The sequence below is a fragment of the Protopterus annectens genome, chromosome 8.part0 (assembly GCF_019279795.1).
Source record: "Protopterus annectens isolate FY-2018-M chromosome 8.part0, PAN1.0, whole genome shotgun sequence".
Classification (NCBI taxonomy): domain Eukaryota; kingdom Metazoa; phylum Chordata; order Ceratodontiformes; family Protopteridae; genus Protopterus; species Protopterus annectens.
The window spans coordinates 284,243,445-284,257,583 of record NC_056741.1 but is presented as its reverse complement, the minus strand read 5'-3'; the positions used below and the strand labels follow the sequence as shown (position 1 = coordinate 284,257,583).

The 14,139-nt window shown below is 37.8% G+C and overlaps 1 protein-coding gene across 1 annotated transcript in view; it reads right to left on the bottom strand.

Annotated features, from left to right (window-relative positions):
• Positions 1–4,693: 4,693 nt before the first annotated feature.
• RHBG (Rh family B glycoprotein) overlaps positions 4,694–14,139 on the bottom strand; it is a 371,751-nt gene continuing 362,305 nt past the window's right edge. The window contains exon 10 of the mRNA XM_044079784.1: positions 4,694–6,590. Within this exon, the coding sequence (XP_043935719.1) occupies positions 6,516–6,590 (75 nt within the window). The 3' untranslated portion in view covers positions 4,694–6,515. The remainder of the gene's footprint in view (positions 6,591–14,139) is intronic.

Here is a 14,139-nt window from a genome sequence, read left to right as displayed (position 1 = left end):
CCATTTTCAAAAGAAGGGAGAACTATGGTTGCCTGGGCCAAAAGTGAGGCACTACAAAGATCTTGAGAGTCTCATTCTGAGTCTTCAGATGTTTCCTGGATATTAGCCAAAAGGGTGGAAAAGCATAAACATCCCTGTCCAAGAAAAGAAAAGGCCTCTGTCTTCTAGGCCTGCTTGCATGGAGTCCTGGAGCAAAATCATGCCAGCTGATTGCTCAGACAGGTGGCAAAGGGGTCTATTTGAGGAACTTCCCACAGATTGATCAAATCTTGGAAGACGTCCTGATCTAGTTTTTTTTTTTGTGAGGGTCTGCTCTAATTCTGCTCAGCTTGTCTGCACACAAGTTTGCTTTGACAGAATGTAAGATGCCTGCAGAGTGAGATTGTGCTGTGAAGCTATATCCAAAGCTAGCATGGTTAGTCTGCAGAGGTGGTAAGAAAGACTTGGTTTCTCCTTGTTTGTGGATGTACCACATGACTGTGGTATTGTCTGTAACAACATGGAGCAGTCCCAGGGACCATAAATGATTTGAAGAGTTGAATGCCTTAATCTGGGCAAGCATCTCTTTTATATTTCTGTGCTTGCATCTGTTCTTGGTGCCTTGCACTTTATTCCTCCTGTAACTGCTCCCTGAGCAAAGTTTGGGTGTCTGTGGTGAATGACTGCTTTGGAACAGGAAGGGAGAAGGGTAGCCCTAGATTTAGGGATATTGTTGTCCCCTCCAAGTGATTTCTGACAAAACCCTGCACTGAGATCTGAAAAGACAAGGGGTGCTGGTCTTGGGACTAAAGAGACTTCAGATATCATGGCATTTTCTCATGTGGAGCCTTGCAAGAAATATCATAAGAATCATAGAAGTAGTCATGAGATCCAAAATCCTGATGTATTCCCTCTCAGTGACTAAAGTGTCTGAGTAGAAAACATTAGAAACACACACACACACACACATATATATATATATATATATATATATATATATATATATATATATATATATATATATATATATATATATATATATATATATATATATTCGAATTCGACAGTTTATATGATCTACACTCATTTGGTTGACAGTTCATTTGGTCGACAAGCAGATTTGCCCCCTTCCCCATTGTTGTGCAACCCTGGAGTTGATATATATATATATATATGGGCCAGGCACCCATGGGGGGTGGGGGTGAAGCCCCCCACCTAAAATGCTTGTTGACCAAATGAACTGTCGATCATTTGAATTGTCGACCATGTCATATAGATCCATATATATGTATATATATATATATATATATATATATATATATATATATATATATATATATATATATATATATATATATATATATATATATATATATCCCTACAGAAGACCGATAGCTCACAACACCAACACTCACATCGCCGACACCAAAAGCCGAACACACGAAATACCAACAACAGCGCTACTGCAGAAAAAAGGAAAATAACATTTCCTTTTTTTTGCTAGCAGGGGGGCCCTGCCCCCCTGCACCCCCCGTAACTTTAATATACCAACTCTGAGATCGCACTACAGTGCAGGAATGGAAATATTTCCATTCCGCACTATGGAGAATTACCGTTTCCCCATTGTCGGTATTTTGTGTGTCGGGCTTTTGGTGTCGGCGATGTGGGTGTTTGTGTTGTGAGCTGTCTGTGGAAAAAAAGTTCTTTTAACTGTGGTGTCTTTTTTTTTGTGGAAGAAAAGTTCTTTTAACTGTGATGTCTAGTTGACATACCAGAAACACAATCATCTGCAAAGGAGTCAAGAAAGACTTTTGAGTTTTCTTTTGGAACCCCAGCTTATGTAAAAGATATCTATATCTCACTCTCCATGAGAGAGAGAGAGAGAGAGAGAGAGAGAGAGAGAGAGAGAGAGAGAGAGAGAGATTTCTGACACTTTGAAAAAGATTTTGCAAAGATAAGCAAGTCATCTAAATATGGAAAAATGTAGATACCCTGTAGCCTGCAATGAGCTATAACTGGAGCTACACACTTTGGGAACACTCTTGGTTCAGTGGATAGCCCAATGGGTAAGGTAGAGAACTGAAAATGTGATCCAGACACACAAAACCTTAAGAAATGACTGAAGTTTGGATGAATAGGAATGTGATGGTTAGAATCTTTTAAGTCTAATGTTAGTAGGAAACTTGAAGGAGGAAGAAGAGGTAATAGATTGTGAAGTGACATTATTTTGAATTTACGAACTATCACAAACAAGGTTAGAAAAAAATATTCAGAACTGGCCCCCAATCATTTTCTTTCAATGTTAATAAAAACATCCTTGAATAAAATCCATTTCCCACCTGAGAAGGGAGAACTGGGTGTATCACTCCCTGAAACAGCGTGTTATGAAGGACAGGAGGAAACAAAAGAGGATGGTCTGCAAGATGAAGAATTACCCCTTGTAAAGGGAGATTTTCCTCCTATTGCTATCTGTAGCCTTGATGAATGATCTTCAGATCCCATTTGGCTAAAGTTATATTTTACCAAAGAGAAAGTGGAGATTCAGACTTTCTAGAAGAAAACAGGGGCTGCCAGGGTTGGAGGGGAAAAGTCTCTTAAATAGTCATTCTGACTTATTGAACTGTCCTTGCTGTTTGGAGTTTCCAGAATTCTTCTTGGAATCCCCTTGTCATTTCTTCTTGAACATCTGTTTACCTGCATTTTGTTAAGACTTTTTTATTTTGTTTTTTACCAAAATTGGATGAGGAGACAGAGAATCCCTTGGAAAATTTGGAAAAGGAAGGCTAAAAATTCTTATAGATTCCCTGTTTCAGCTTACCTCTCTCATCACACTTTTAAATCACCTCTGCAGCACAAGGGCCAAAAATTTAAATCTCTATCCAAATGAGAATTTATAATCTCATTTTCAATATTATCTGGAAGGTTCTGAGAAAGCAAACCTCTTCAAAACAAGATCAGTGACCATAGCCCCTGAAGAATTTTCAAGCCCAACAGAATCACACACACTGTATATAATGAATAGTAACTTACTTGAACAATACCACAGCAGAAGAAATTAAATTACTTAAAGCAGCTTTTTCCTCACAAGATGAAACTGTAAGCAAAATATTCTTCATGCTTTCACAATTACTCAGGATAAGCTTTAACATATGAGCTTCACAATTCAAAATTCTGAAACTCAAAGTTACAAAAGCATGCACGTTTTCGAGTTTATATTAGAAGAGTGAAGGCTTAGCTTGTTGAACACCTAAATGTCGACAGCTAAACAGCGAAAGCTTAAAACCACAAATGGCCACTTCCACAAATTATTTCATAGGGGAAAAATTTGCTTGGCTGTTATCAGAAATTTGCCCTTTTCTCCAATGTAGAGCGATCTTGGAGATGGTAGATTTAGTTAGGGGTGGTGTGGGGTGCACAACCCCTCACATCAGGGGGACGAAGCACCCCCACTTAATTAGGGTTTGAAAGTTTGTTTTAGTGTCCCATGGCAATCTAATTTTTTACTCTGAAAACATTTGTGGAAGTGGCCATCTGTGGTTTTAAGCTTTTGCTGTTTAGCTGTCAACGTTTAGGTGTTCGACAAGCTAATCATTCGCGTATATAATATAGACCCCACTTTTTCACATACTTATCAGTACTCTTCCCATCCTTATCATAAATAGTAAGATAGTAATTAACTAAGTGGTCAGCAACAGAAGGAATAACTAAAGCGATAGCTGCTGTGTCAGGTTTGGGAATAGTGTATAAAAATGTAAAAGACTGAGGAGCTTTATAAATCCTAGCTGTCTTTTTAGGGGCAGTTGGTTTACTGTCTAGAAAATTTCAGGAAATAATACAACACATCCTCCAAGGTTAACAGAACTGGAGCAATAGATGAAGGTTCTAAAAACTCCTTTTAGAACAGCTCATAGTATTTTCTTAGGAATGGAGAAACCTCAGTGTTCTCCCACTGAAAACACTGGCACATTCTAGAAATAGTCATGGAGAAAGAAAGCCCCCCCCCCCACGGAAGAATTCAAAACTGAGCTCTCCTCTGAGTCTGAATCAGAAATTGGAGGAGAAAACCCTGTATCTGCCCCTTATCCTCCTGTCCAGATTCAGAATCTTGAATCTCTTCAGGAAGAGAAGGTATCCCTCTTTTTTTACCAAAAACTACTTTACAAAAAGTATCATTAGCCTGAGTTAAACCCTGAGTCAGGCCCAGTAAAATACTCCTGTCTGAAGAAATTTGAGAAGTAGATACATGTTTAGTTTTCTCTTTCTTTTTGAAGGAAAAATGGGAGAAGTAGTGTTATTAATGGCAGCAGCTTCTCCAGTGATGGGCACAACATTCAGACACAACAGGGAAGCCTTCCATGTTTCCTCTTCCAGAACTGACAAAAGTAGTTCTCCACTGGCTGCTAAGGAGACCCCAACAGGCTAAGAGGACTTGGCTAACCCCTGGTCCATAGTGGCTGTAGGGGCTTCATCATATGGATCCAGGGAAAAAGATGAGTGGTCTGAGGTACAACTAACGGTCACTCCAGAGTCATCCACCTGCAGCTGAGGCAAATTGCTAGCATGCTGTGATAGCAAAGGCTGTTTGCTTAACTTTTTCTTTTTGTGACTAGAAGAACTGACCATGGGACCAACAGATTGTTTCATAGTCAAGCTGAAAATGGTGCCTTTTTACTGCAGAAAACAAGCAACACATACTAGTAAAAACAAAAAAGTCTTTAAAAGCCACTTTTTCACAGATAAACACAGTAAAATTCACTAAAAAACATGTTGCCAACCCCATGAAGTAAAATAAACACATTTTTTCACTGAAAAAATGGTCTTCAGACTTTTTAAAATTACAGTGCAGTCTCATGACAGTCCATTAAAACAAACTCCTAGCTTCAAAATAACTTTCCTGAAGAGGAAAGTATCAATAATAAAAATAATTATTAAATGTATTTTTCTCCCAAAGGAAACATCAACAAAGGAGCAGCACAAGCCACCAGTCAGTCCTTAAATGCCTCAGAGAAAAGTAATCTTCAGTGGTAGTAAAGCTCTGAAGGGCTGGGTGCTCAGATTTGTCATTTAGTCAACTGCCTGACAGTTTGGACACATGGAAGGAACCTTGAACCCTGAAGCTTGGTGAGCTGTCTGGTTGTTATAGCCTTAGCAGGATATAACCCATATATCTAAGGCTACTGCAGCAGTGATCAATATGATGAACATGGTACAGATGTATAAGTAAACTTGTCCTAACAGTGGATATTTGAATGATCAGTTTTGCAGTAGCCACTCCCTCCACCCCACTTTTTTTTTTTTATTATTATGCCCGGGTGTGTATATATGTATATAGTTTTACTCCTAACCATGTCCTGTTAGGGCTCAGCTTCCATCTCTCATTTGGTATGAAAGCTCTGAAATGCTTGTGCCTTTTAGTCATCTCAACTTAAGTTCCTTGACAGTTTGGGCACCTGGAAGGTACCCTGACACTTTGCTTGCTGCCTGGATTTTATATCCTTGGAGGATATAACCCAGATAGCTAATGCTACTGCAGCAGTGATCAATATGATGACATCACCATTAATTAGTAGAAAAGTTTTCTCATGGGCTACATCAGATAGTCCTAACTCCAGATGAGAACTTCACTGACTTCACATTTAAGTGCTTTATGTGTTCATAATGTTATTTTTTTTAATGTGTCAAAGGTCGTTATGGGACGACTCACCAAATTCAAGAAGAAAGCATGTTCTACTATTCAGCTGTTAGTCACCCTGCCTAATACAGCTTGGGTGAAGTGCTCTAACTTCTGCTTTTATGTGCCTATAAGACAAGCAATGTTAAGAAAAGAGGCAAAACGAGAATACTGTGGTACTGCCATGCTCTGTTATACACTGTTTGTTATACACAGAACTTGAAATTCATTAGAAATGCAGAGACTGGTACTGGTAAACAACAAAAGTTAATGATAGAAATTTAAGCAATGGTGCACGTGAAAACAATTTCCTAACTAACTAGTACAGCTGTTCTAATTTCTTATAAGATAAGCATGAAAAACAGCATGATTACTATGTAGTAATCTGATATAGTTTTGACTTATACCATTGTTTTCCATCTGCGTGTAAAAATGGTAATTATACTACAGACATTACCATAAGGGGCAAAGGTAAGATTCAACAAAAAAATAAATAGAGGCACAGTCACTGCAAATCCAGCCACCATGAAAAGGAAAGGGTGGTAGTAATGGATGACAGAGAGACATATAAACAGCAAATGTCCTTAAAGTTAAAATAATGGTCAGATAATATATATATATATATATATATATATATATATATATATATATATATATTGTTTTTTTGTTTTTTTGTTTTTTGCCTGCCCCATCTTGTTGGCAGAATAAAATATATATAAACTTGCTTCCATGATTCATGTGTACTTTGCTATGGTTTGAAACATATTTATAGCATCTAATAAGAGGTTTCACATTTTCACCAATGGTAAGCAATAAGACAGGTGAAGGAGCTGACATCTGCAGTGTTTCAGAAATGGCAACTTATTTAAATAATTTTATCAGGATCGTCTTGCTTGACTGACATCATCGTTCCATGGCCATCATCATCTCCTTCAGGTATCTAACAAAAGGGAAACAGGAATTAGCAAAATATAATTCACTGCTTATTGTTAAGTATTTTTTATGTACAAATCAATCTTGCATTCTGAAAGAACACCCCCCCCCAAAAAAAAAATCAGAAAACGCTGAATGCCCATGGTGTCAGATTAAATGGATTCTGGAATGGCTGCAAAGTTTCAATACTAATTATTATTCATAACTAATTATTAATTATAATTATAATTAGTAATTACTAATAATTACTGTATGCATTTTAGTTAAATGACAAAGTGAATCAAAGTATTTTATACTGCTTCTTTGTTTTTCTCTAAATGTGTTGTGTCTGCATTATAGCGCAACTGCATCTTGTTGTCATGTTGCTGTTTTAGTCTACTGTATGCCTTATGCACTCCTTAAATTCTTTTTGAAATTGTATAGCAATTGAACTGTTGTTGCATTGTATTTGTAGAGCTTTTCTCCACAGACATCTGCTGAAAACGGGCCAGATTAGGCCTAGACGGACTTTCCCATTAAACAAATGGAAATAAATAAATAAATAATTCAGGAGAAACACCTATGTGGTATTTTAACAATGAGTTTAGAATCTTTTATATCCTGGAGATGTCTTTAGCTTTAGTATAACAAGAGTCCTTGGAGTATCTATGACACAACAGCATATTGTCTTGTTGTTTATCAGATGTGTCACAACAGTAAATTTTTGCGACTTTGATGAATGATCAGAGTGGAGGAAACCACACTCCTATTTCATTAAAACAGTGAAGGTACTTATTATTCTCTCATTCCCTTAAAAGAGACATTTGAGAGGTTTGTTAAAGAAAGAGAGAAATACAAGATATATATATATATATATATATATATATATATATATATTTATTTATATAGAGAGAGAGAGAGAGAGAGAGCGAGAGAGAGAATGCAAGGAATGAGTCCATAGTCAGAGAAAGTGGACTTAGGTCTGTGGTCTAAGTGAAAATGAGTCAGCCTATGGGGCTGAATAGAACTCAAAGGAGTTATTGTGTATATAAGGATATAGGACTGTTGAACAAAACTTCAACAGTCCGAATCCACTATCACCGAACACACTTTAATGAAAGCGCTTTCACTGTAAAAGCGCTGTCACTAAAGTGTGTTAAAAAAAAAACATTAAATCTACTTTTACGCAGAACCCCCCACGTGAGGGGCTGCACCCCCACACCCCCCTACTTTAATATTCTCCGTGATCGCACTACAGTAGGGAAAAGGGAATTTTCCCTTATCCGCATCATAGTTTGACCAGCACAACAGGCATACTTATGCGAAAATGCTGCTTCAGTGAAAAGCATTTTCATGTAAGTATACCCGCCCATTAGCGATTTGGTGAAAAGTGCATTCGTGCAAGAGTCCTAGACCCATATATAATTAGTGTGGAGGGGGATACCCCCATGTAAAAAAGTTGTGTTTTTTCAATATTTTAGTTTTCAACAATTAGGTTTTTATCATTGAAGGATTGTCATTTCTATGGAAAGTTATGCTTCCATGTAGATACACACACGCACACATATATATATATATACGAATTTGCATCACTTCACAGAAAGACCATTTCACTGACACCCATTTCACTAGACCAAATCACCTAAAGTTCATTTCACCTAAAACTCATTTCGCTGACAAGTAGTACTCTAAAGCAAGTTAAAGGTATATGTCCTTTTCCCCACTGTAGTGCGATCCTGGTGTTAGTATATATAGTTAGGGGGGGAGTGGGGGGGTGTGGGAGGTGTAGCCCTCTACCTAGTTGGGTTTTACCAAATAATGTAAAACAAACCTAGAAAACAGAAAACCAAATTAAATGGGGGGCTACGTCTCCCCACATCCCCCTAGCTATATATAATAACACCAGGATCGCACTACAATAGCAAAAAAGACATATACCTTTGACTTGCCTTAGAGTATTACTTGTCAGTGAAATGAGTTTTAAGTGACATTAACTTTCAGTAAAATGAACTTTTGGTGATTTGGTCTCAGTGAAATGGGTGTCAGTGAAATGGTCTTTCAGTGAAGTGATACAAATCCATATATACACATATACATATTTATTTATTTATTTCAGTTTGATGACCAGGGAGGTCCACTGGGCTCAGGGAGCCCATTTTCAGTGGAGGCCCGGGGAGAATAGATTGAGAAAGGCAGGCCTGAAGAAGTAATATTTTTTGCAGTACTTTGTAAAGGTATGCACAAGAGGATCAGCTGCTGCTTCTAGAATACTAGAATATAAACTTTTCCAAACAGCCACAGATGAAGCCAAAGCCTTTGCAGAATAAGCCTTGAACCTGCCTGGAATTGCCTTGTTTTTGTAGGTATAACAAATGGTAAAAGCATGATACAACCATTTGGAAACAGTCTACTTTGATACAGGTCGTCCTTTTTTCTTACCTTCACTAGAGATGAACAACTGATCAGAGTTTCTAAAAGATTTTGTTCTGTCAAGATAGTACCTGAACTGTTTGTGGAAATCCATGGTATGCATTGCCCTTTCTCCTTCATGTTTAGGTTCTGGAAAGAAGACTGGAGGCTGAAAGTAAACTCTGACCAACTGTATGCGTAAATGAAGGATTAGCACTTAAGAACAGTAAAGTAGCTAAGGTGGTGTGAGAAGGGCAAATGGCCCTGGAGCAAAGTGCTGGAGGACACGATCAGCCAATCCTGATTGCTCTTTAATGCAACTGCCTTTTAAAGGCGCTCAGTCCTGAGTGCTGTAGCACTCCATGTGTGGTCTAAACTGTAGCAACTGCTTGCTATGTTGCAGCAAGCAGTTTTCTACAGTTTAAACATAAAATATATATATATATTTTTTTAACTAAAACTTGACCACTGTAGCCTTTAGTGCAGGGATGTTATAAACTGTAGCAACTTTTTGCTATATCTGTAGCAAGCAGTTTGCTACAGTTTAAACTGAAGAATTTTATTATACTAAAATATGACCACAGTAGCTCTATGTGCAGACAGGGTATAAATTGTAGCAACTGTTTGCTACCTTTGTAACAAGAAGTTTACAATAGTTTAAAAAGAAGTAATTATTTTTTTAAACTAAAACATGAATGCTGTAGTGCTCCATGCAGGTATGGTATAAACTGTAGCAAAAAGTTTGCTACACTTTAAAATAAAAATAAATTACTATTTTTTTAAATAAAATATATTAAAAGAGGGGCGGAGGTGGACACGGAAATAGGACCTGAATGGCTGGGGCAAGAGGGTGTATGTGTGCCATGCATCTGTGCATCTGGCCACCTGTTTGGTGTGCCAGTAAAAGGAACATCTTTTTTTTTTTTTTTGCTTATCAGTGGAAGAACTGGAGGGGGGGTCATATATATAAGTGTAATAATCCAATCACCTACAATATAGGGATCAGTTTATTACAGTAAAGTGCTTTATTGTTGCTCTTTACTTGATGAGCTGTGTGGGTGTGGTGTTGGTTCATAGTACTGGCCATGGAGCTGGTTTTGGCTTAAGAAACCCTGTCTTCTGGAAAATGAGATAAGTTTGACCTATCATGACAGCATAATACATTTTTTCTCAGGCAAAACGTCCATAGGGACAGTATTCCAGTCTGCCCAGGCACAGAGGTATCCCTGCTCCGTCTCCCAGAACAGCCAAAAGTAGTTCTCCCTTGCCTGTCAAGAGCACTTCAACAGCCTCAGAGCACATGTCTAACCTCTAGTCCATGTTGGCTGTAGGGACTACATCAAAGGGAGCAAAAAAATAGAATGAATAGTGTAAGGAATCAAAAATTCCCACAGCAAAATCAGCAATCTACAGCTGAGGACATCAGAAGCTTGCTGAGGCAGCAAAGGCTATTGATTAATGTTATTCTTTTTGTGTCTGGGAGAAGGAAGAACCAAGGAAGCTGTTGGTTGTTCCATGATCAACATAAAAGTGATGCCTGATTCCTCCAGAAGCATAGCAGCAGTAATCTGTAAAATAGGTAAGTAGTAAAAAAAAGTCACCTTTTCCACTAAAAAACACAGTGAAATCACTTTAAACACTTACCCCCGTCCCCATGACTAAAATAGCACAACGTTTACCAAAGAAAAAGTAGTTTTAAATTACTTTTAACAATTTGTTTTCCACAAAAGTAAGAAGTTAACTCGCTTGTTCAAAAGTTACTAAAAATAACAAATGCATTTTTTTTTTATCTGAAGGGAACTTATCTCTACTTGACTGGATCTTAACAAATAAATCCAACTATAACTATGACACAGGTTGCCTCCCTGATTCTCTTAGTGACCACCACCCTACCTACCTTATCAGAAAACATACACAGGGTATAAACTATATTACATATCGATATATACATAATAAAAAACAGTTCCCCCCCTCACTATTTAACTCCCTATTAAATAAATATGACTGGTCACCCCTGAAAACCCTGCAGTTGGATCTTGCATTTCAGTACTTTAATGCATTCCTTCAAATTCTAAATAATCTTGCTCCCTTCAGGAAAATTCATTCCAAGTCCAAACAACTTCCCTACTTATCTAAAGAGACTATCCTCCTACTTAAACAGCAGGACAAAGCCTGGAATTACTATCACAAAACAAGAATAAACAATTATGCAACCTGCTGACAGCTCAGAAATCGGGCCAAAAAACAAATAAGACAGGACAAAAAGACTTACTTCCAAACATGCCAACTCAAATAGCAAAACAATCCCCAAAGATTCTGGCAATCAGTCAATCTCCTCCAAAACCCAGGAAAACCAACCACTCCACCCCCAACAATTAACTGCACTACAGACTGTATGGCTTCACGATTCAATACCCACTTTATCACCTCCATCACCTCATTACTAAACAACAATGTCAATTCCACACTTTCCTTAGCACCTCCCCCACTGACCCCAATACTCCTCCTTTCTCTTTTAAAGCAGTCCAAACGAATTACATTATAAACCTCCTAACTAAAATAAAACCATGTACTCCTGCTGCAGATCAGTTACCTGGTGAATTCCTTAAACTTGCTGCTAAATCTATCTCTTATCCTATATCTATTCTTATTAACTGCACCTCTACATATCTGAACAGTATGTCCCCCTACTTTGGAAAATATCTCATGTCATACCCCTGCACAAAGGAGGACCCTCCACTGAACTTTCAAACTATAGGCCCATAGCCATACTTCCTCTTCTTCCAAAATCTTAGAAAAATGCCTACATAAACAGACATTAAACCACCTCCTAACATATAACCTCTTACCTCAGCATGGCTTCTGCCCCAAACATAGTACTAACAATGCCCTATTAAGTTTCACCAGTATCATAAATCAGCTCAAAAACAATATCCATCTTGTCTCTGCCAGTTTCCTTGACATGTCAAAAGCTTTTGACACTGCATCCCATGAAATACTCCTAAACAACTTGCCTCTCTCAGTTTCAACTCCAGTACCCTACAATGGTTCCACAGCTACCTCTCCAGCTGCAAACAAGCCACCATATGGGAACATAAAGTATCACCCCTTTTGCCCATCACTGTTGGTGTCCCACAAGGTTCTATATTAGGCCCACCTCTCTTTATTATCTTTACTAATGATCGTTATACTGCAGCCTCACCTGCCTCCATCATTCAATATGCTGATGATGCTTCTCTTATTTGATTGTCTCTCTCCTTAAAAGAACTCCAAGTAAAGTCTCAGACTGCCATTCAAAACACTGAAAAATACCTCTCAGACCACCAACTCATTCTAAATCTAACAATTCCAAACTTATGGTATTTTCTAATTCCTCCAATAAAAACCATCAAACCCATCTCTCTATCTTTGTCTCTAACAGTACAACAATTGGACCAGTTGAACATACTAAACTCTTTGGTGTTACCCTAGACTGCAACCTAAAATTTGACAGACATATCACTTTAACAATCAAAAAAGTCCATGCAAAATTAGGGGCTATCTACAGGAGTAAACCATATCTCTCCAATGATGTGGTAATAGCTACTCCCAGAACTCACCTACTTTCCACCCTTTTCTATTGTTCTTAAGTCTTCATAAACCTTCATAAATCTTACTTGAATAATCTAGAAGCTTGCTATAATAAAATTGCTAAATTTTCCACTAATCTTTCACACAGAGCTCATCATTGTATCACCCTACTAAAACTAAACTGGATTGAACTCCCAAACCTTCTAGCCCTAAACCAGCTTATAGTAGCTCACTCTGTTATCCATAAACCCAACTATTGCCCAGCCTTATCCAACCTCGTACAACCCTATTCTAATCTTACCTCACTCAGGTCAGCTGATAAAAGCTTGCTCAAAGTTATCAAAACCCACAACTCTTATAGTGATTCTTTATAGAGCTACTCCATAGCCAAAACCTGGAATTCCCTTCCCCAGCAATTACTATCTATACCTAACACTCATAGCTTCAAACAGCACCTCACAAATTATTTTTCTAATCACTGGTTATGTTCCTGTACTCCCTCTGGCTAAGCCAATACACTCCCCTACTTTCTGTCTACCAACCTTTGAAATTCAATATTGTTTGATTTTATTGTTTGTTTGTTGATGTCATTTGATTTTTTGTTTGGATTTTTGATTTTATCAGCTATTATTAACTTGATTTATACTGTACTATGTAATTATGTAAACTTCACAGTAATCATTTTGCACTAGAACTTGCATTCCTGATTGCAAATATTGTAACTGTTACTTTGGGAGCTTTTCTCCCTAGGTCTCTGCTGAAACGGGGTTTTTTTTGCCCAGTCGGACACTACCTGGTTACCAAATGTGAATAAATAAATGATCTGCTTAGCTATGGAATGCATTATCCAACTGTCGATCCCCAAAAGCCTAGAAGGGGAACCATCTTCTGCAGAAGGAAAACTTTGAAGGGCTTGGCATCCAAACCACTCTTTTTCTTCAGCTCAGTTACAAATGAATAAAGGTCTGGGTATGTGGAAAGTGCCACTGAAGCTTTGAAAATTGGCCGGCTGTTATATACTGTGCAGAACATAACCCATATAGCTAAAGCTACTTCAGCAATGATTAATACGATGAACATCCCTTGGAATCCTGATGAGATATATCTTGAAATCTCCTTTTTTGTTGTTTCCCCCCTTCTGAGAAGTTATTTGGCCTTTAAGTACAAAGGGGCCAGACTTGCCAGTGTAAGTTCTCTGCAACATTAGCACAGAAGAAAGGAAAATTTGCTTAAAATCTTGTATGGCCTTACCTTTCTCCTGTAAAGTCTTAAACTGTTCTGCAGCAGCAGAACTAGAAAGCTGTTGCTTAAACAGAGGAGAGTCCAGAAGCTTAGCTTTGAAACCCTGAGATAAAGGTTGAAGTCAAAGTCATAAGAATCTACAAAGAACAGACCAATAGCAGCTGTTCTAGAAGATTCATCAGCAATATCATAACCGGATTTAATAGAATGCCTACCAAACTAAGAAGCAGAGTTAAGAAGAAACAACGCAAAAGATTTAGTGCGAGTCACCTCAGTCTGAAAGGACAGTGTCCATTTCACCCAAAATAGTCAAAGGTTATTTGATCATATTTGTTTGATAAGTGATAACTCAAAAT